Below are 25247 nucleotides of genomic sequence, written 5' to 3'. Positions count from 1 at the left end.
GCAAAACTGAGAATGCATTGGCATATGCATCAATTCATGCTCCTACAGACTTGTGGCAGTGCAAGTGCTCTTGTCCAGTCTATTTTTATGAATTAAACACATATATGTACTGATGTAAGGGAACCCCTATATTACCATCTATACTGTAGGTGCTAATGACCAAACAGACAGAAAACTAATGTTGTTGTTAAAGATGTTCTCCTTAAATGAGGAGTTTCTAACACAAATTCTATGGAAATTACATCATTCATAACTTGCATGATGATGTTCATTTGCATACATATTGGTGCGTCATGTCCAAATTGTGATGGTTGTCCCCACACTTACACTGGAATTTTGATGTGGGCAAAAACACTTTTTGATTTGTCTGAAATTGTTACACACAGTAAGTAAACAAGGCTATCTGTCTGTAATGTAGGGTCAAAAACATTAAAAAAAAAGAAAAACTTGATCAATGCACATTCCTTGGTCCCTTGTTAAAATGAATTTACAGTAGTATCTAAGCTTAGGCATATATTTTGCAAAACTGTTTTTTTTTGTTACAAAATTATGATCATAAAATTGATAAGCCACCATACCACGTCAAGGTAAACCCCATATGGTGATCCTAACTATTTACCTCTGGTCAAGTATTTTCTGGGTTGTCACCTCCCTGCATAACTGGAGACCAAGGCATCGGCTTAGATGGGCTTGATCCTCCCCCATGTCAGTAGCATTTTAGAAAGGAAGAGGTTTGCATTGATTTTTTACACAGGCTTGTTCCTTCCTCCCCGCTTAAGGCTTGTAAAATAATTGTAGCTGATCTGGCCAGGATAGTTACAAACATACAAAAAAGAATTCTTAATTTAAAAAAAAAAAAAAAAAAAAAACTATTTTGCAAAATACATACATTAGCTAATGAATAATAAATTAATTTGTATTCATTTGTTAATGTGCATTGATATTGATCAGCTGCACTTCCTTTGTATTTACAGTATATTTGGCCTTGGAGTGCTTCCACAATTGCGCCTTTTTTGTAATTTAGGGCCCAAGGTTTATTTGAGAAATAAGAGAGAATTCTAATAAATGCAGGGTACTGGTCAGGACTCAGTGTAAGCTGATTGCAATTAAATTATAAGCAATGAGTGCAGCTTCTGCAAGTGGGTTCTACTAGTGCCCCCAATTTTCACACTAACTATTACCCTTACTGTTTTGATTAAGATTAGAGTGTGGCCATAATGCAGTGATCTCAACCAGTGGCTCATGAGCAATATATTGCTCACCAACCCCTTGGATGTTGCTCTCAGTTCCCTTAACCAGGTGCTTATTTCGGGTTGCATAAAAACAAGTGAACTGCCAAACAAAGCACATAAGGGCTACCAATAGTCAATCACTTGCCTTATTTGGCACGCCAGGAACTTTTGTTTAATGCTTGTATTGCTTTCCAACTCTTCTTATATTTGAATGTGGCTCATAGATAAAAAAAAACTTGGGTAGGGCTCCATAATGTAACAAGGCAAGCCATGTAGCTAACAAAAGAAGGATTTAGAAGACATTGAAGTACCATATAGTGAATTTTTTTAACTGGGCCCAGAGAGTGCCATGAATTAACAATGAGAAATACTTAGATTATTTGTGGGCTGAAATATCTAGAAACGACCTGGCTAATTCACTTTGGAATTTGTTGTTTTGGATTCCTTTCTGTTTGAGGGAAGTTCATTTGTAGTGATACTTTAGAATGTATAAACACTGCTTATTTCCTACATGGAACATCACTGAAGGAAGTGCCTATTATTCCCAGTAAATAACATAAATGCTTTTTTTGAGGTCTCTGAAACAAAATTCACCATATTCTATAGACTATCACAGCATGTTCAAAAAATTTCAGAAGCGAAACATCCCAACAAGGAAAAAAAAAACCATACAGATTGGCCTCCAAGTATTTCAAGCTATTTTACCTTTGTCCTGATCCTACAAATACATCCTTTATAATCTGCAAAGCATTGTGTGTTCTACAGTCACGCAAAATCTTATGGGCATCAAAAGGATTGCAATCAACTCTGGGAAACAGAGCACTAGTAAATAATATTAAAAAGTATTCCCTGTAGGGAAAAAAAAGAATTCACATACAGAATAAATGAGTTTACCTTCCGTTAATGTTGATCTTTCAAATATCAAAAATAAAACATTATGGGAAGCTGGGGATCTTGCCATCAGCACAACATCTCTTAAAGGAAACCTAAAGACTAAAAAAAAGTATGGTTAGAAATAATGTATTTTCTTTATTGAACTTACTGTATGAACCCAGAGATTTAGCAGCTCTATACACTAATGATCCATGCCTTCAAAGTTGTCCAAAGCAGCTCCCCATCTTTTAATCTTGTAAGGACATCTTTCGAAAATACATCTATCATAGAAGCCAATGCTACAAGGCTGATCATTAATCAATTCTCATGCAGAATTCTCCGTCTCCTGCTGTCATGTAATATAAATGAGTCTGGCACTGGGAATTGCATACTGTATATATACAGTATATATATATATATATAATGTCTCCATGCTAGTATGCAGCCTTATTAAAACGTATACGTTTTTTATTGATAAAGTCACCACCATAACTAGTGGTGGATAGTGGATCATTCACACTGATTGTGATTTACAGAACTTCCATCATGCTTGTACCAAAACCTGTCTCTGGTAACTACTGATTAATACCTTTAACAACTTTTATATGTGACATCTTATATGCCCTTGGGTGCTGGCTTCTGTATTGCAGTAATGTATTGTTGTCATCCAGTTTTATCGTTTGTAGGGCACATTATAGTTTTTGACCAACTTGTGTCAACTGAACATTTAAGAATTGTATAGTTGTATGTAGGTATGTATATATGTATATTTTTTTATTTGTATAGCCCTTCTTGAGGTCAAATCACTGTACAGAAAAACAATAAATTAGTAGTAACAAACAATGGGGTCCCTGCAATAATAAGTAACAATAAATGCATTATTAGAAATACAATTCATATAAATATAAAATATAATTACAATACAGATTAAGTGCTCAGTGTCAAGGAGACAAAAGGATGGAGGACCCTACACCGTAGGGCGTATAGTCTGAATAAACTAGAGAAAAAAAGCAAATGTAAAACAAAGTTATCACTAATAGTAGCTGATAACACTACAATGTCCAAGCCAATAACATCTCACAAAGCATTTAGAGGTGCCCCACCTAATGATTCATTTATTTTCAATATAGCTACAAAAGAATGTAACCCTAACTGTGGCAGAATTATCATTGGCTCATACCGGTGCATGTATGAATTAGTGCAAGCCAGAACCATGGCTGCGCCCTTTACCATCCTTGACTTCTGTATATAGTACTCATTTTCAAAACTAAAGTAATTTGGAGTAAATAATATATGTAGAGGTTCAGAAGAAACTCCATAGCTGGGACAGTATAGTCACTAAACTGTCAAATTAATCTCAGTATTGCTTCAATACCCAATCAACGGGGAATACAAGTTTAGAAATTAACAACATCCATAGTGGCCAAATTGACTTGTTCCAATTTTGGTGTTGGAAAAGCATATTTAAATAGATGAGGTGAGCCCCTTAAATAGATTAGTGTACTTTGGACAATTGGCTTTAACAGAAGAAAAATACCTATGGGATGCAGTCAGTTGTCCTAACTCAACAAAGTTGCGCAACTGGGAGGTGCAGAATGGTTTTTATGAACTTTTGGCAGGGTATACAGCATTGAAAATTTTGGAAAACCCATTATTAGAAAACCATTAAGTCCTTAGTAATAATCTCGCTGCCATATGCTGTACATATATATTGATCAAACAGTTTCTTAAATTGATCACCTGGAACCATACGCAACTGGTCATTTACTGATTCATCTGGCAGTTGCCTCATCACATGCACTCAACAGTCCATATAGTTTAACAACTGCAATCCAGCTTACTTCATTACAGCTTGTACCCCTGCTTTGGTTAGTTTAGCAATAGCATGCTTTACGTTGTCCTCAATGATCTGCTTAAAAACTTGGATTGCCGAATTGGTAACAGATGGAATATATAGACTTTTTAACCTTAATCTCATCGTGTCATCTTTAAACATCTCCTTCAAACTTAAAAGTCAACAAAACTGATATTAAAAACAAAAGAATACATAGAATATTATGTATATCAAAATGTCAGGACCAGCACTTTCTATAAAATATATATTTATTTAACACACTAGTCTGACATTTGAGTCCTTGCTAGGACCTTTCTCAAGGACAAATATATATAATTGTAGAAAGCTTTATTGGAATCAACGTTTCGACCCTCAACGGGGTCATTGTCAAGATATATATATATATTATAATATATTATATATATTATTTATTTATTTATTTTTATTTTTTTTCTTGATAGTCCTATTGTGCTTTACAAAAAGTGTTGCTGAGAGGAAGACAGCTTACACTCATTTGGTGGTTGACCAATGCGAAAAATATTTCCCCCTCAACTTGTAAAACATACATCATTTGTAATAGACTCTTACATAAGGATAATCGCTGGCTTCTTACTCCCATAAGAGACTATTTTACTCTTCTAGCGTGAAGAAAGGATATAAATCTTGTCTGTTTTACATGCTATGTAATGAATGAAAACTTTCCAAAATAATCTTGGATCTGAATAGCCCCCAATTGAGTTCTTAGCTGTCTCAAAGTAATACACCCTGTTTGTTTTTTTAAATGATGTATACAGTAGATTTAGCACATTTTACTTAGTTTGCAATATCTCTGGCCTTTCTTGCCAAAAATATAGCCTACTTTTCTGATTCAAAATATAACTGCAGGGTGCTCATAAAAGAGAGAGAAAGAGCAGCATTCCAACAATGTAAATTCTTCAGCATTAATCTTTATGGTGTATCCAATCCATGCACTGCTAAAAGTTCCATGAGTGCCGTAGACCCGAGTAACTATTAAAATTTACAGCGAAGAGATAAAATGCAGATGAAAGAACCATTACTTTATAACAGCACAGTATATAAAAAGAAAAGAAGTGATATGCTAGGATACCATAAAATGTGCTGGGCAGCATTGGCTTTGTTGAGGATTTAAGGCATAAGATTTAGGACCCCATAGGATTTTAACCCATTGCTTTTTAGTCTTGCCTGTGTCCTGGGTGCTTCAAAGTAATGTGTCAAATCAGATTTTGTTTCAGGAAATATGGATTTGCCAATTGACAGCTTATGTGGTATTAGACTACAAATGAGAGGCATTTCTATCTGTCGCCTTAATGAATTCACCCATCTACATTTATGGCAGCCTAAGTAAGAAGAAATGAGCAACACATATATTACTTCAATTTCCAAAGCTTTGTCAAACTCTTTGTAGGGAAAATATACTTATATATTGTAAGAACTATATAAATATATTAGCAATGCTTATTGACATTAAAGAGGATCTAAAAGAAGCTCTGGTTCCCTAAAGTTACAAATGCTAAAAGCTTTCTCTAGTGAATGTGGATTAGGGCAAGCTCTTACATTTTATAGACATTTATCTACTGAAATATACTGCAAAGACTCATGGACTGCAATTATATCCTTGGATTTGTTGGACCATAATTTCAAAGATGCAAGTAGATATGACATAAAATTGTGCAGCACCAAGTTCCAAGGAAGTCTGTTATCCTACCCTTAAGCTAGATCTCTATTGGCATGACAAAGGTCCAATTGCATGTAGCAATGAGTCTAAGTGAAGAAGTTCTGATATAGTTGATGATATTGCAATATTTATTATGCCGCATAGGCTGCATATACTCCTTAAATAGGAGGAGAAATACATACATGGCAAACACAAACTAAATCAGGTTTGGTTAAAAGTGTATTGATTTTAAAAGTTAAGAAATGAAAGGCACACTCATCACAAAAGCCTAAGAAAACACTCCCATTAAACTCTAAGATTCTCTACTCTTCTTTTCTATCTATATACAGATGAAGACACTTTGGTTTGTGTGCTGAACACAGAATAACTAAATTCAATTAACATCATATGCTTATTAGCCCAAACCAAACCTTTGGCAGTAAAGGTCTTTGTCTCCAAAGATGCCCCTTGCAGCTTCCTATCTTCTTTTATCTTCATGCTCTTTCTAGCTGTCAGTTACTTAACTTAAAGGACCAACTTAACTCAGCCTTTATTCTTTAAAGATATACAGTAGCTTCTTCTCCTCCTATTTGGGTTTTCAGACATGAGCTTAATAGAAGAAAAAAAGCCACTAATGTATTTAAAAGGATTACCCCAGCTTCGTCCTTGCCAGTACCTCATTGTCATAGTTATAGCCATCCTTGCCTTAGCAACAACCTATAATTTAATTCCAGTGAGAAGAGTTGCGAGGTGTGCTGGACGCCAAAAGGTCAAATACACACTAAAAAGAAATACACCACAAAGCAAATAAGCGCTGTTTTTTTGTTTAGCGATACTAAAGAAAGAAGACTATTATTTTTTCTAAGTTTCATGCTCATAAATTCCGGACACAAAAAATGGCTTTATCCAGATTACTCAAAAGACCTATATTTTTTTGAATGACGCATTGTAAGAAACTCTATTAATGCTACATTATCCTATGAGGCTCAGATGGCATCTAAAATCTCATTACTTTCCAAGACTGCCTATCTGAATATGAAATCACATTTAAATGGAAAAGTTGTCCCTAGGTTTTACCATTGCATGTACTGAGATTTGACATAAAACGACTCCAGCATAAGTATTCCCATATATTGAGCATGATGCAGCAGGAAAGTTTGACAATATAGTATAGAAGTAATAGACTTTGAACCAGTGCATGTGTTTATAAGTAGAAGGGTATGTCTATACAGTCTTGTATGACTGGTTTCACTTGCTATGTATCATGAACAGTGTTTAAAGGTATGAGGAAAAAACCATAACAATTGTGAGGCCCTCCAAAAATCAGTCAAGGTAGTAAGAAAGTACAAAATATTTATTAAGACATAGTGAACAGCAGCCTAACACATTTTGTGCCTGTTGGGGGCTAATGGGCATTCCCCTGTACAGCTCTAAAGCTGGCCATAGATGCAAAGATCTCATCGCATAAATCGAGGATTCGTACGATTTTCGGAACGTGTGTGGAGAATCCCGACATTTTTCTTCTGCCAGAGATTGGTTGTTTGGTTGATCGGACAGGTTAGTACATTTCTGCCGGCTTCGGGTAATATCTCTGCGTGTATTGCCGATCGTACGATTTTCAGTGGGAGACTGTCACTAGCTTTGTCTATCGTACGATTGCTGTCAGGGGCAGAACATCGGCTGATCTGTTCTTTAACTACTTTATTTGGTCGGAATGTTAAGACTTTGATCTGAATGGTTAGTGGCAGGTCGGGAGATGGGAAAGTCCGATCGTACATTAATTCGTATGATTGGACCTTTGCATCTATGGCCAGCTTAATATAGAACATGACCAATCAGAATAACATACATCACAGCCAATCACCAAGTAAGGAGCAAAATTTGACGCAGGCTACAATTCCCATTAAAGTCAATGGGTGTCCGTTAATCGTCACCGGCATCTAAAGAGGGCAAATTTGCAAATGTATTAGCCGGCTAAAAAATGTGCAAATTTGACGCGAATACGCGCCTGGTGAATATAACCTATCAGATGGCACTGTCTACTAGATGTGTAAAGACCTAATCTTAAAATGCTATACGGTGCAAAAATGCTGTCCATTTGTCTGCTAAGGAAGAATGGTCACATGTAGGTCATGGATGACAAATAACATATGATTGCATATGTGACAGGGATGTGCCCTGTAATCTTTATTCCAAAGACCATCCTGGAATGTTTTGACCTACTAAATAAATATCAAGTAAAGTCATTTTTAACAATGGTGACACACACTAGAAATGAGTATAGGCACAACTCTAAATTGTGGTAAGGTTTTGTCCTTGTTTCAAGTCATCATATATTTCTAAATAAACCAATTTTACCAAAAATATAAACAACAGTATTTTCCTTGTCCCCTGAGGAATTTATCTGAATCTACCTATATGGTTTTGCTGATGTACTGTATGTATAAGATCTATAGAATATTTCTACCTTCAGATTGAACAATCTATCTGAATGCCAAAAATTATATGGTCACTGCAATAGGTGACCTTATTAGTGATTAGTATTTTGCTTCGCCTAATAGTTCCCAAAATAATTTGTGAAAAGGCAAAAATTTGAAAAATACAAAGGGCCTTTTTTTATGCCAAATACATTGAAGCCAATGGGCATTTTTTACGCTAAATGCATTGAAGTTAATGAGCATTTTTTTCACGACATTTTCATTTAGTTTAAAATCAATGCCTGGTGAAAAATGTTACTCATCTCTACACCTCTATATTTGATCCTACTGGACTCCTGCACAAAAGTATACTCATCCTTTGTACTGTGCAATACTATTGTCCTAGAAAATATAGCAATATTTCAAAATGTTGTAATGTCAACGCCAAGTGCTAAGGATTTGCTACATTTCCTTGCTTTATTTGATTTGCTAATTTAACAAGGGTGCACTTCATTGAAAGTTCAAAATTTAGATACAAAGCTGCTTGATTTTTATCCACAATCTCCCCAAAAGTCCAGCATCATTACTAGTGCACATTGTTAGTGCACACATCACATATTTTTCTTACTGCAAGAAAACCTACTGCCTTAGAAAGTGATTTACTGGACAATAATCAGTTGGATTTGTTGATGCAACCCACTGTGGGGACCCTGGCAGAACCCTCAGTTCAAGGTCAATGTTATTTCTAGGGGTTCTTTGTTTCCATTAGGTCCTGTAATTTAGGCTGAATAAGTGAACTGACTATACAAACTTTCAATGGTGCAAAATAGGAAGCGATTCTGTAAGTCTACTCTACAACATTACACACAAAACAAATTCCAATAAATATTTTATCAGTATTACAAACACCATTTCAAATATAGGTTACATTAGCAGTTTAAAGCTGTGAGTTCTGGTGGACAAAAATAACCAATGTCTTGCCAAGGTGATAAAATACACATCATTTGTGGCTTGTCTGAAACATTCCCATCAGAGAAAAATATTATAAAGAAACCTGGGGGACTCATTTATGCACTGATCTAAATTGCTGGTTTGTGCAGCGACAAACACTAAGGTGAAAAGTTGAGGGACAGTCATTTTGAGATCTGGCTGCTTGAGAGTATTAATGCATATTTTTTCTGTAAAAATCAGATGAGCTGAGTCTCCAGGGTGCAAGATATTTGGCCTGGCGCACCAAACCACTCCTATAAAGTTGGATTATAAATGACCAGCAATTCCTTCATATGTTTTAAAATTTCATTGGACAAATCAATAGCCTGATGACCCTTATGAAACAAAAAGAAAATGACCAAACAGCTTTCCTACAACCCTTAAGGTTTAATTTCTAAAGCTTATGTGAGACCTATATTGTTAGCCCAATATAAAAAGTCATAGCTGTTTTACTGCTTTCGTTTATTTCTTCATCCCGCAGGCCAGAAAAAGCCTCAGTCACTCCAAGAAGTCATCAATCACATAATATCAGAAGCTCAGCAAGGCTGCTTATTTGTAGAAATACATTTTCCTTCCAAGACATTTTTAGACAAAGTATATATATAAAAAAAAAAAATAATAATAATTTATATTGACTATGCAGTTTCCAATGCATCTTTAACTTTGCCACTGCCTATACTACTGTGCACAGTGTTTTTATATTTATAGAAACAGTTCCTAGATAATTTATTGTAATTTTTAAGAATTAACATTATATACAAGCATAGGACTTGTTATCCAGAATGCTCGGGACCTGGGGTTTTCAGATAAGGGATTGTATCATAATTTGGATCTCTATACCTTAAGGGGCAGATTTATCAAGGGTCGAATTTCGAAAGTGGAAAATACTTCAAAATTCGACCATCGAATAGAATCCTCCGACATTCAAATTTGAAGTCTGAGGATTTTATTCATCGTACGATCGTATTCCGATCGTACTTCGGATCGTACGATTCAAACGATTGTATCGTACAATCGTACGATTTTCCTTCGATAATAAAAAACTTAGAAAATTGCTCTGGAAGGTCCCCATAGGCTAACGTAGCACATTGGCAGGTTTAAGTTGGCGAAGTATTGAAGTCAAAGTTTTTTTTAAAGAGACAGTACTTCGATTATCGAATGGTCGAATAGTCGAACGATTTGTACTTCGAATCGAAGTAAATTTAAAGTCGTAGTATCCTATTCGATGGTCGAAGTATTCAAAAAATTACTTCGAAATTCGAACTTTTTGTACTTCGAAAATTCACTCGAACCTTAGTAAATCTGCCCCTAAGTCTACTAAAAATCATTTATACATTAAATAAACCCAATAGGATTGTTTTAGCTCCAATAAAGATTAATTATATCCTAGGACGGATTAAGTACAAGGTACTGATTTATTTGTATAGAGAAAAAAGTAATTCTTTTAAAAAATCTTAATTATTTGATTAAAATGGATTCTATGGAAGATGGCCTTCGAGTAATTTGGAGCTTTCTGGATAGCGGGTTTCTGGATCATGGATCCTATACCTGTTGTATATGTTGTTTCCCAATGATGGCAAATAGTGAACACTGGGAGATGTCTCCCTATCTTTACCCAGGCTGTTTTGGAGCCTGCCCAAGTTATATCCAAAGATCTTTATATAAGCAGGCCCAAAGGCCCATCAGTCTGATACAATTTTCTGAAAGACAGGCATATAGTATCACGTATCACCTGTTGAATATGGGGATGAGGGGTGTTTAAATTATCTATAACAATAGCAGCACCCAATAGAGTGCTGTGCCCAGATATATTTATGTTGCCAAAATGATCAGCATTCACAATTATGTATTTAAAATGGCAATGTCTTTCATTAACTTGGGGCATTTGCAACATGGTTCTTAACAATAGGTCTGATGATCTCTCAATAATAATAAATATTTATAATATTAAAACATGGTGCCCTGTTATTGCTGAACTGGTCCTTACACTGAAGCTAGCGAGTGATTTCAGCTAGTGAGTTATTTAATAGTCCTTCCCTCTTGTAGGAGTTAACTGGATTTCAAACTGTTACAAAACCTTTTGATTGCAAAATGGCATATATACTTCTGTACAAGGAAATAAAAAAACCTACGCAAGCCAATATACTTCGGCTCAGGCTACCAATATGATATATTTTATTATTAATTAATGATTGTTATCTTCAATAATCTTGAGGTACCTGGCAAGTACGACTGTTGGAAACAGTATTAGAACTATATTAAAGGAAAACTGTACCGGGGAAACAGGAAGAAGAAACAGTGATACAGGAAGAAGAATGGGTGTAAAAGGCATACCTTTGTCCAGTTATTGGCTCATGTGACCTACCATGTATGTGTGTGCTTGGTTTGTTTGTGTGCACCGTGAATTGTACAATCCCAGGGGGCGGCCCTTAGTACCTAAAATGGCAGTTTTATTTAAAGAATTACCCAAAGGCACATAGTCATGAAAACGTATATTTTAATGAAAATTATTTATTTGGATGAAACAGTGTTTTACATATAAGGACCTACACTGTTTTTGGGATATAGTTTTCCTTTTAATATAGTAAAAAAAATATAGATAAAAACATGAGAACAAGCTGTAGATCCTGACATTTTTTCTTTGCTTGTGTGTAGGTGTCTTACATGTTTATAAGGTGTGACTGCTGCAAATCTAAGCAATGTGAAATATATGCAATCCTTGTTCTCTGTTGAATAATTCTGAGTGATCTTATGGAAACTACAAAATTGTGTGCACTGTGTTTTCTTTGCATGAAAAGTTTAATATTATGTTACCATCAATGTATGCAAGGCCTTGTGATTGTTAAAATGTATAGGAGACAACAATACTGGAAAGTAGAGATGCACCAAATCCATGATTTGTTCCTGGATTTGCCTGAATCTTTCATGAAGGATTGAGGGATTCAGCCAAATCCCAAATAGTGGATTTGGTGCATTCCTAATGTTACAACAAGCTCGTTTTAGTCCACTACCCCCATAATAGTCATCCCTGGATATTTGTATGGATAAGGATTATTCCAGTTGTAATGGTATCAAGGGATTTCAGTGAGCAAATCTGTATAGGTTGTTTCATATGTAAGCACATGTCCAATATTACATACATTTACATAGGTGTTGGAAAGACAATGTGAATGATTGGATGAATCATTTTACATAGTCTGCATAGGAGCAGGCTATTTTTGTACACATATTTATAAATAGCCATTGTCTGGTTTACCATATAATTCCCATCGGATGGAAGAAAAAAAAAAGATGCCTTGCCTTGCATACAGTCTTGTACTCCAGTGCATTGTTAATATTTAAAACAGGGGTGGTAGAATTATTATAGAACCCCTATAGAGGTCTACTTAAAGGATAAGTAAACTTTTAAAATAAGTGGATGTAAAACTGATGAGAGTGTTATTCTAAAAACAATTTTCCTTCATTATTTATTTATTTTTAATCCCAAGATATTAAGGGATACATGTACTGTTAATAGGAATACATTTTGTTATAACAGCACCACCTGCTGGCCAATTTCTACAATGATGTAGCTGAAGAGTTGAAAGAGAGAAAGAAAGATGTCTGATGTTCTCCTAGTTAGGAAAAACAATTACAAATAAAGTGTTACTAAGTTGGATACATTCTAGCATATGCATCTACTCTGTACACCTCAAGTTAACCAGTTCTGATGGTAGACACTACCAATGTGATAAAACGTAGCTTTTATTGGTATATAGCTAAAAACATGCTGCCCAATACACAAGACTCAATACTGTCATGCCTTATAAGTAGTGCTTGACCATGTCCATAAAATAACAAATATTAAAAATACATAGAGTGGATTAGTGGTATAAGTGAATGGTTATAGCCAAATCAAATCAAGTTAATTAGATTAACCAAGGTGTGTATATCGCTTAATCATCCATTCTATACATTCCTCCACTGTGCTGCCGCACTTTTCTACTGTGAAATATAGTAGGAGCTACCCCACCCACCAATCGTTAAAGCTGTAATGACAGATGAGTGGTGACAGCTCTATAAAGTAAAGCCAGTTTCCACCAAAGCTCAATTTCTGAAATTCATTGCACGGGCAAGTAGGTGGTACAGTTGCAATAAAATTCTTTCATATTAACAGTACAGAATGCTCTGGACCTGGGGTTTCTGGAGAAGGGGTATTTCCATAATTTGGACTTCCATACCTTAAGTCTACTGAAAGAAACATTTAAACATTAAATAAACCCAATAGGCTGGTTTTGCCTCCCATGAGGATTAATTATATCTTAACTGGGATCAAGTACAAGGTAGTTTTTATTTTTAAAGAGAAAGGGGAAATCATTTAAAAAAAATTGAATTGAAAAACAGGTATTTGATTAAAATGCAGTCGATGGGAGTTTGCCTTCCTGTAGTTCATAGCTTTCTGGATAACGGGTTTCCTGATAACCAATCCAATACCTGTACATTTATCCCTTAAAGGGACATTTGATATAACCATCATATTCAGATATATTACTCAGCCTTCTTCAAAACATGTAATGAAGAAAGAAAAAAGCTGTGAAAGCATTTTACCTCCTCAAACCTGTCATTATATCTGAGCTGCAGAGAGGTATTTACAAGTCAGAAGCTAGGCTGAAATGAAGAGTGGGAGTGTCTCCTCAATCTCCCACAGGAAGTGGTCACAGCACTCACTGACAGGCTGAAATCTGTAGCTGTATTATTTTATTTTACTGAAAGTACAACAGTACAGCTCCTGTGTACCACAGCAAATAGGCATTGGTCACAAATATACCTGCCCAGTTGGACATAATTTATAGTTCATAATACATTGTTATACACTATGCAACGCCCTGCCTCTATTACATACAGTGTACATTAGTATTTACTGTTATGATATTCCATAACAGCAGCTGTAGGTTTGTTTTCCTGCATATTGATATATGATCAGGTGCAGGGAGTTGCAAGGGAATAATGCAGCAGTTCTGGGATAATTTATGTTTAGTTGCAGGGAGTTGCAAGGGAATAAATGCAGCTGTTCTGGGACAATTTATGACCAGGTGTTGGGAGTTGCAAGGGAAAATGCAGCTGTTGTGGAACAGTTTATGGTCATGTGCAGGGAGTTGCAAGGGAATAAATGCAACTATTCTGAAACAATTTATGATCAGGTGCAGTGGGTTGCAAGGTAAAAATGTAGCTGTTATGGAACAATTTATGGTTAGGTGCAGGGAGTTGCAAGGAAATGCATCTATTGTGGAACAGTTTATGGTCATGTGCAGGGAGTTGCAAGAGGCCTATGGAGGGACCCTGGAACAGGTGGAGCGGAGTAAGGCTTGACTTAGGGGACAAATAGGAAATTAAGGGGAGGTCTGAATGGTGCATTGTGGGGATTGTAAGCAGGTCTGAGCCTTTAAAGGGTGCTGAAAAAGTGCGGGAGAGCAGTCTTACCTTGGGCAGAAGCAAGGGAAGCAGTGTTTCCCACCCGCCCGCCCTAAGGGAAGGTAGGGGTTACCATGTTGCAGATTTGGCGGTGTGGGGCTGCCCTAATGGGTAGCCAAATAAGGGGGGCTGGAGTCTTAAGGTGAGATTGGCCTGGGGCTAGGCTTAGGGGCAAGGAGGCACAGTAAGTGAGAAAACAGGACGGAGGCTTGCTTAGGCTGGAGAATGGGTTGATTATGAAGAGTAATGTGAATGCATTATAAGATACTGTTAAATGTTATGCAGCCTTAAGTGGTTAAATGTTATGCAGCCTTAAGCGGCTATTATTTTATATGTCACAGCTTATTCATTTGTTATGCATTTGTTACATTAAGATTAATATTATGGGTATGTTGGTGGATAGTTTTCCAAAGCTTGGTGAGTGTTAATAAATAAGCTGCGGCCTTTTTCCACCCATAAAACGTTGTTTTGTGTCTCATTGGGGGTTCAAAGAGTTAATTGACATTATTGAGTCATACGTAAATCAACGGAATAAATGCAGCTGATGTTCTAGAATTGTATAACATGTAATAACAGATGCAGGGAGTTACAAAGGAAAAACAAAAAGATGTTGATTCCTTTTTGTATACAGGTGTGGGACCTGTTATCCAGAATGCTTGGGACCTGGGGTTTTCCGGATAACGGATCTTTTTGGGTCTTCATGCCTTAAGTCTACTAGAAATTCATTTAAACATTAGGCTGGTTTTGCTTCCAATAAGGATTAATTATATCTTATTTGGGACCAAGTACAAGCTACGGTTTTATTATTACAGAGAAAAAGGAAATCATTTTTAAAAATGTGGATTATTTGGATAAAATGGAGTCTATAGGAGACAGCCATTCCGTAATTTGGAGCTTTCTGGATATCATGTTTCCGGATAAGGGATCCAATACCTGTACAACATAATATTGTGTAGAAAATGACTATTTGCTATTTACACTAACTGCTGATTCACATTGCCCACAGAAAAGAATAACATACTTTTAATAGTAGATTATGTTTTATTTATACAGAAGTTTGCTTTTCTTTTTTTCCCCCCCAATTATTGCAGGGCAATGGAAAGGAACAAGCAGTGAAGGGAGGGGAGGAGGGAGGAAAATGAACAGGGCAGAGAGGGGTTAAATGAACAGGGCAGAGAGGGAGAGAAATGAATAGTGCAGGGATGTCTGCAGGGAAGGACTGAGTGTGACAACACAAACACGCCCACTCCAGTACAGTTTTCAAGATAATACAGACGTTTTTATATTACAATAAAAACATATTTTTCTATTTTACATTATTTTACATGGCTTGATGCATTGTAAAAATTTATGCTATATGACCCCTTTAATATCTTGAAATTTAAAAGAATAAATAATTAATGTAAACTGCAAAAGTGCTTAGAATAGCACGCTCATCAATTTTACATTCACTTATTTTGAAGGTTATTCAGTGATAACGTGACCTTTGCTTTTTATTGGATTAAAGTTCAAAACCCGTTATGTCGAAACATGACACAGAAAAGACAATGCGCGATCATTGTTCGCCAACTCTTTGCTTTTAGAATTTCAACTATGTTTTTTAGGGGCTGAAACCAAGTAGGAGTGTTGGTTTTCAGACTTGATTTGATTCTCAGATGGATAGTAGAGGAATGGTATAATAATAATTATAATAATATTATAATGGATAATAAATAATTAGATACAGGTATGGGACCTGTTATCCAGAATGCTCGGGACCTGGGGTTTTCCGGATAATGGATCTTTCCATAATTTGGGTCTTCATACCTTAAGTCTACTAGAAATTAATTTAAACCCAATAGGCTGGTTTTGCTTCCAATGAGGATTAATTATATCTTAGTTGGGATCAAGTACAAGCTACTGTTTTATTATTACAGAGAAAAAGGAAATAATTTTTAAAAATTTAGATTATTTGGATAAAATGGAGTCTATGGGAGACAGCCATTCTGTAATTCCGTAATTCTGAGCTTTCTGGATATCAGGTTTCCGGATAAGGGATCCTATACCTGTACAAACAACAACTAATTGTTCCCTAAACAAATGCAGCCTTTTTATTGACACCTATTCAGAATAAGCTCCAGCCCACTGGTGCATATATTATTAGCTATGATAACCCCTCTATTAAGAGCCAATAGGGACGCAAAGCAAACAGTTCTGTATGGTAGATAGGGACCTGTTATATCCAATTTTGCCGCTGTATGTTGTGCTACTGGATGATTATTTAGGTGTTAAATGGCTGATTATCCCTTAGAGAACATTTTCATTTTATTAGAATTCTAAACACCAAAAAAAAACAACCTATTGGAATAATTATACTTTTCCAGTCTACTGGTATACACAAGGTATTAATCTCAAATAAAGAGGAGAAATAGTAATAATAATGAAGGGAGAATTAGCTACAAGAGAACGGCTAGTACTGTTGTAATTAGGGTATGTTTTCAACATAATAAGCATTGTTTTATGCTATGAAAAGCTATTCGCTTGTGAGAAAAATAGACTCTGTAATAGAAGAGGACGGGATATGCGCAGTCAGGAGTGCTTAAGGTATTTGGAAAATTGTTTTATTTTAATTCACATTATAATTAGATTTCCAGCTGCTATAGGAAATGGAAATTATTGGGTAGCGTAAACCTATTTTTCCCCTTTCTTTTTTAAAATTGTTTAGCTAGTTATTTTAACATTACCATAAAACAGAATGTATGGGTATGCTCTGGCATTTTCCTTTAATGAAAAAAAAAAAAATATGCACACAGTTAAGGAGAGGAAAGTCTCACTCTTTGTGGTTAAGACAAACCTAAAATGGGCTCATTTGTTATAACGGTGCAGCAGCAACATATCGACTGTGTCGTGCCCAGCTTCCTATCCCCCTCCCCTACAGCTCAAGTTCATACACTGCCTCTTATACTACTGAAGTGGGTGCTGGTTTGGTCTTTCCACCCTTCCCATCATTCACAATATCTTTATTTATTGTATCATACAGTTATGGGACTTTTTATCCAGAATGCTTGGAACCTGGGGTTTTCCCGGATAAGGGATCTTTCTGTAATTTGTATCTCCATACCTTAAATCTGCTAAAAATTATTTAAACATTAAATAGACCCAATAGGATGTATTTGCCTTTATTAAGGCTTAGTTATATTGTAATTGGGATCCAGTCCAAGGCACTGTTTTATTTTACAAAGAGGAAAATACTTTAAAAAATGTAATGTTCTCATTAAAATGGAGTTGATAGGAGATGGGCTTTCTGTAATTCAGAGATTTCTGAATAACGGGTTTCTGGATAACAGATCCTATACCTGTAGCCTCGCTGTGCTTAGATAATTGATGTGAAGCAGAGTGCACATTCTATCCCACAATAAGATTGTGCACAGTGGGGATTTTAGTTGTTTTGGAGGTTTTTGAAACTACGACTAAACTCACAAACTCGAAAACTAAAAAATCTGAATTAAAAAAATTATGAACGAAAAATTACACTGAACGATTTGCTAAAAAATACAAATACATTGATAACTCTAAGAATTCCAGTTTTCCTGGACAATTCCTAGCGAAAAAAATAGGAGAGGTCGAGGTGAATTTTCAAATTAAAAAAATTTGAATTTCAAGCTATTTTTTGTGTACTTCGACTAGGGAATAGTCCAAATTTGAATTGAATGTATCATGTACTGTCTCTTTAAAGATTTGAGTTCGACCATTCGCGATCCAAAACCTGCCGAATTGCTGTTTTAGCCTATGGGGGACTTCCTAGAACTTATTTGGAGTCAATTGGTGGAGTTTGAAAAATCAAAGTTTTTTTTGGGAATGAATTGAATTCGGACGAATACGTTCCTATTCGATTGAAAATGGACCTATTCCACCAAAAAAAAAACTTTAACTTAATTTCGGTTGGTCTGTTTGAATTCGAATTTCGAAGTTTTTTCAATTTAAAATTCGACCCTTGATAAATATGCCCCCAAAAGTCTGCATTGATTTAAAGTGTTCCAATAGGATCAGTGCAGCTCCCATTGACTTCTATAGGACATCAACAACTTTTACCTACCAAAGTTTGTATTAGTGGTTTTCGTGTTTTTTTTTTAGAGCTTTTTTTAAAAAAAAATAGAACCCACAAATGTTTAGAGATTCTTGGAAAAATTTGAAGTTTCAGTTACTGATACATTATACTTTGTATCAATAACAAGTATGTTTGGGGATTGTGACCAGGAAAGAAAAATGAAAGAATAAACAAAAGTGTCACCACATTATTAATGTCTTGCAGGAGGTCCCCTTCTCCCGCGTTTGGTGCAGTAACCAGCAACCACTGCACTGTGCCTTTTCTCTGGAGCGCTACACACCTGCTACAACTCAGCTATCCTGCAAGATCTGTGTACGGCAGGTAAAAGGACATGAGTTGATTCTTCAGGTTCAAACATCTATTCTGGAGGTAAGACCATCATTTTATTGGATGTTGAAATAGGGGAAAGACTATAAGACCAAACACTATCTGTCATTTATCAGTTCCATTCAGAGCCGGGCCAGATGACCTGGAACCCCAGACAATTTGTGGAAAGTATCCGGATTTAAACGCACAGTAAAATAGGTATCGGCAACCTATCGACAATGTACTGCAAAGAAGTTCACTGGCACACAGGTAATGCTGGCAGGGTGAAACCCTTGCTTTTAATGTATTTATATTTATTTAATACAGCATACTGTATTAAATACATTTAAAGCAAGGATTTCACCCTGCCAGCATTACTTGTGTGCCAGTGAACTTCTTTGTACCCCAGCCAAATTGGCCAGTCGTGTTGCCCTCCCCATGCAATCATACTGGATTGTATATTCATATATGCGCATTTGTGAACAGGCTCACATCCGCGAGCTTTGACTTTGAACTTGCTCAGTGCTTGCTCAGCTGAACTAAGGGTAGGCAACAGGGAAGGTATGTGTCTGACAACCCCAAGCTTTTATCACTAGGCACGTAACTCTTCTACCTGCACCTAGTTCCGGCCCTGGTTCCATTACCCAGAATTAAGTAGGGCTTGAAGTTATTAAAGTTATTCTTCACTAAAAATATTGTTGATAAAAAAAATCCCATGCTATTTAACAGAAATAAAACTGTCTCAAGGAAGAAGAGGTTGAGAAACTCGCCTCAGGCAACAGCAGCCTACAAGTTACCATGGGCTGCAAAAAGCCGCTTCTTGTTGCTCCAAGAGCCAAAATTCCAATTGTAAACCAGAATGTTGGCTCTTTTAATGCAGAGACTCCTCCCCACCCGGCTCTGACAGTGTTACATTAAGCACAGCCAATGAGGAGGCCTGGCATCACTCTGGATCCAGGGTGTGAAATGCCATGGGTGGGCATATTATAAAGTACAGAACATCACTGATATTATTCTATTTCATGATTGTTCTTGACACAAAAGTGCTTTTTAAATGAATAATAATTATTGTAATATTAACAATTGTATATTTAAAGCCTTCGAAATTAGAAGATCTGTATTTTAAAAAAATATCTGATCGATTGGACATGCAGATAGGGAACTTGCAACACCTTGTAAAACTGGGTGTCATAATGTCAGACAATTACCTGTCTGGAATGAATACTGGCAGATTTTAAATAAATTACTGGGGTCCTTTACACCAGTGAAAGAAAGGTGAAGGGAAATGTTATTGTAAATGCAATTATGATGATCCTTCCAGCAAAGCCTTCAAGATCATTTTTAAAAAGGGAATTCACAGAAATACTGTGAGGTATGATAATACTGTATGTGATAAAAGTAATAATTGATAAATGTATGTTATTTTTTATATATGGTATATGTGTGCATTATGCACAAATTTCGAAACCTTTTATGGTACAGAATGTGCCCCGGTCCCCTTGAGTTCATAAGATAAGGTTACGATCACATGCAACATTGTCATAGAAGTAGTCCTACTATAGGTCTGGTACAGGTATGGGATTCATTAGGAAACTAATTATCCAGGAAGCAAGGAATTATATGGAGACCATCTGCCATAGACACAATTTTAATCAAATTATTCAATTACATTTTATTTTTTGATTTGTTTACTGTAATAATAAAACAGTACCTTGTACTTGGTCCCAACTAAGATATAACTAATCCTTAGAGGCAAAATAACCCTATTGGGTTTAATTAATATTTAAATGATTTTTAGTAGATTTCAGGTATGAAGATTCAAATTATCCAGAAAACCCGAGGTCCCAAGCATTATGGATAACAGGTCCCTTACCAATACAAAAAACTCACGAAAACTTACCCTCAGGCAGGATTGTAATACTGTATGTTTTGCTTTAAGCCCCATTGTCAGTTCTGAACTCTCTGATTTAGAGTGAATTTATAAGAATGAATTTTTGGAAACTTCAGTGTTAATTGTTTTTGAATGTTACAAAATTTCCTTTGTATAAGAGTACACCGTTTGTATGTGTTGCTCATTATGAGGTTCCAGTGGCTGTACCAAATATACGGGAAGCTTGAAAGCAAAGAGCAATACATAAATAAACTTTGAAGACTATATTGGCTTGAAGAAGTCAATTGCCATTGATTGTAGGCTATATTACAGGGAGGAAGTATGAAAAGTGTAAAAGGTTAATCCAAAGGTAAACAAGAACAGCATATTTAGAGCAGTGGTTCCTAAACTCTGGGGAATACAAAACGATGTCTGAGAGCAGCCAGCCTGAAAGCCAGTAAAATACAGATAGAATGAGATATAGACAGAAAGTCAGGTTAAAGGATTCAGTTCTATTTTTGAAGCATTGAAAATAGGCTATGCAATTTTAAAGTGAGAAAATTAAAAAATAATTCCATTTTGAAGGGGTTCATTGATGATGTGACAGAAACTGTGGAAAACAAAATATGAATCAAAAAGTGAAAGTAATGTCTGAAATGGGTGTACATCTCATTTGAATCTTGATACATCATGGTTAATGGTAATGCAGAAGAAAAAATAAACCCCACTGAGATTCTTGCATAAAGCAATATGGCACATATACAAATACAGAATAATTCTTCCCAAGAAATAAATGTACAATAAAATATTATATATATATATATCCTTTAAAAGCCTGGGGAGGATTTAGCCCTCAGTGAAAAAACAGCGTTCAATGGACTGATTACAGGTAATGCTAGAATGCACATAAAAAATAAATAAAACAAGTTAGGGACCGCCATTCGGGGTTTACCTTGACGTGGTATGGTGACTTATCAATTTTATGATCATAACTTTGTAACAAAATAACCCCTGTTTTGGGTACATATGCAATAGCATTTATTATACTTATATATATATATATACTTTAAAGCCTTTAGAGTGCTCCCACAACCCCCCTGTTTTGATATTATATATATATAATTATATAATTATATAATTATATATATGTATGTATATATATATATATATATATATATATATATATATATATATATATATATATATATATATATATATATATATATATATATATATATAACAAACAAGGGAAAGTTGTGCTCACCACTATTTTTTAAAACCATTAGGCGGGGGTGCAATGAGGGTGTGACCACAAAATACATATAGTCAACTACAAGATTCCTCTGCACTCAACCAATTATCAATATATTTAAGACAGAGACATTCTGTGCATACTGCTACTGAAAAATGCCTTACCCTTTAAACAACACAGGGATTGTTTGTCCATATATTGCAATATATTTAAGCTGGCCAACTACGTCAAAGTCATCCCATATCTGGCCAGTCCTATGCTCAATTTTCATCTGATTCATTAAGAATTCAATTGCTTAATTATACATTTTACAAAGGGACTAAGTTTTACCTGCAACTTACTAGCTGCTTTCAAAGTAAAACTCCCAAACTTGGCTGCCCTTTTATTAGACACCAGTGGGATCACCTGACTATAGCTGGGAGGGGTGGGAGCTACAACATGGAGCTGGTCACTGCTCCTGTATAACTATAACAAACAAGGGAAAGTTGTGCTCACCACTATTTTTTAAAACCATTAGGCGGGGGTGCAATGAGGCTGTGACCACAAAATACATATAGTCAAATACAAGAGTCCTCTGCACTCAACCCATTATCAATATATTTAAGACAGAGACATTCTGTGCATACTGCTACTAAATATATATATATATATATATATATAAACAACCTATGGCTTGGTGCACAACAGATCACCTGTTAATGCCTAGGTGCTGGAAAAAACAAATCCCATAATATTAAAACGGACTATTTTTGTTGTTTTTTTTTTATATATATATAACACAAATACACTTTAACAATACTTGAAATGTTTCACTAAAAAATAACAGCAGGTAATTTATTCACGGCTGCAATCTCATTCCACTCTCCTTTCTATGCACCACTTTGGTGTTATTGGATGGACATTACCTGAGATACAGTACTTGGCAGTATTCTGCTCTGGGGCTCATTGTATTCTCATAAGTGATGTCACAACTCCGGAGTTATGTGTTCTACTCACTTTCACTGCACATCAAACAGCCATTAAGTCCCAATGCAGGTCTTTATCTTACTTGCTAGTATTTTTAAATCATGAGTCATGGTAAATTATAAATACCGATATTCCATTAAAATTCATAAACTTTTTATGGCAGTCAAAGAATGCTGCACAATGTGCAATTTCCCTGCCGAGTGGAGGAAATATTGCTCACAATATATATATGTGCTACCATTAAACCCATGCATACCAAATCTGGGATTATTAGTGTCTATTCCTTAAAGAGATACTGAAACCAGGAATTAAACCTTTTTTTTTTACATCTATCATAATATTGTCTTTGCATGCTACCTATCATTTTGCCATAAATGTATTTACAGATGATTTTATATTTCCCATCTGATCCCCCATGTTCCTGTATGAGGGGGCTGCCATATTTGAGCTTCAGCAGTCTGTTAGCATTAGAAACTCTAAGGGGCCAATTCACCAAGCTCAAGTGAAGGATTCGAAGTAAAAAAACTTTGAATTTCGAAGTGTTTTTTGGGCTACTTCGACCATCGAATGGGCAACTTCGACTTCGAATCGAAAGATTCTAACTAAAAATCGTTCGACTATTCAACCATTCGATAGTCGAAGTACTGTCTCTTTAAGAAAAAACTTTGACCCCCTAGTTCGCCATCTAAAACCTACCGAACTCAATGTTAGCCTATGGGGAAGGTCCCCATAGGCTTGCCTAAGTTTTTTTGGTCGAAGGATAATACTTCGATCGTTGGATTAAAATCCTTCGAATCGTTCGATTCGAAGGATTTAATCGTTTGATCGAACGATTATTCCTTCGATATTCGAAGTCAAAGGATTTTAATTCCCAGTCGAATATCGAGGGTTAATTAACCCTCGATATTCGACCCTTGGTGAATTTGCCCCTAGGTGACATGTTGAGAAGGGACAGTCAGGTTGGCAAAACAGTCAGGTATAGAAACTTCAAGTAACAACAATTACTTAGTGAAAAACAATCAACATGAGCTATAGGTAACTTTTGATGTATATTAATATTTTGAATAATAATTTTTTAGTGTCAGCATCACTTCAAGGTTTGCCAAGTTCAATTAATGCTTTTCAATTACTGTATATCCATTTTTTTGTAATTAAAGATAATTGACAGAAAATACACAATAATTATGCCTCTGTGACTAAATTACATGGAAGCTGAACATGGACCCCACCCAAACCGCCTCCTAAAGGCCCATAAATAACCACCCAAAAACAGTAACAAAATTAGTAACTGTGCTTGTCCTACTTACTTGCCCAATATGTTGTTTTAATATAGTTTATAGATAATCATAACACTAATCCGGATTATGAACTATTAACGCAAATAATCCAGGATAAGCATGTATCCAAAAACAAGAGTAGAATGCACGCTACGGTGGAGAACAGATGAGCAATAATATGAGAATAAGAGAATCTAGATGAATAGCAACTAACTGAATGTAGGAAGTGTAACATAGTGTTTGGTTTTTGCCAATTATGGGGCATTTCAAGACCCCAAACACATGGAAAAGAAAGGCATATGAGCAACTGTTCACAAAAACATCTGTCTGAAAGCCCTCCATACTGACTGCTGGTCAAGCAGAATATAACCAGGAGAATAATTGCTTAATTACGTGTCCTCTTGTTCATTTTGGTGTTTGGGGGTTTGCAAAAAGACCGCCAGACCATCCCGTTTAGGGAATCTGTCTTAAGCCTTCAGGTGAATAACTTTGGTCTCACAGGCTGACCATCCCCCGTCGTAGCTTTTATATTGGAGAGCTCTCCAAGGTCAAAACTCAGGGATAAATGATAAGGGAGTAAGGTGCTGCAACCATTTGGAAATTTGCAGTCAATTTGGCTAGATCAGTTGCACTTTTTAATTGTACTTTATTTTTTACTCAGCCTTGCAATGCTGTCACAACCTCTATTTATGTATCAAGCACATACATGGGCTGCTTCATCTGTACATAACTGTTTATCTTTGTCTTTTAATGAAGTCCTTTCTTTAACTAACCCTATGTTTGTAAAAAAAAAAAATAAAAAAAAATAAAAAGCAATTGGTGCAGAAAGAAAAGGAGAATGATTTCCAAAGATCCACAGGGAGAAAAAAAAAACACTCCCACTACAAACAGTTCTTGTTTTTCTTTTTCATGTTATTCTTGTTACCTCGCTGTGTGATTTTGGTTCATCAAACGCTGAAGCTGATTTATAAAGGTTGATTATATTACTGTGTTTGGCTGAGATGAAATGGGAAACAA

The 25247-nt window shown here is 35.7% G+C and overlaps 1 protein-coding gene across 2 annotated transcripts in view; it reads left to right on the top strand.

The window, feature by feature from the left end:
- LOC108710311 (netrin receptor UNC5D-like) overlaps positions 1-25247 on the top strand; it is a 408361-nt gene that overhangs the window by 359637 nt on the left and 23477 nt on the right. For both annotated transcript variants that reach the window (XM_041586931.1, XM_041586932.1), the window contains one exon: positions 18764-18928. In XM_041586931.1, coding sequence (XP_041442865.1) covers positions 18764-18928 — 165 coding nt within the window. The remainder of the gene's footprint in view (positions 1-18763; positions 18929-25247) is intronic.

Source organism: Xenopus laevis, chromosome 3L (genome assembly GCF_017654675.1).
Source record: "Xenopus laevis strain J_2021 chromosome 3L, Xenopus_laevis_v10.1, whole genome shotgun sequence".
Taxonomy (NCBI): Eukaryota; Metazoa; Chordata; class Amphibia; order Anura; family Pipidae; genus Xenopus; species Xenopus laevis.
The sequence above is the reverse complement of the archived record's forward strand: the minus strand, read 5'-3'. Positions and strand labels throughout refer to the sequence as shown.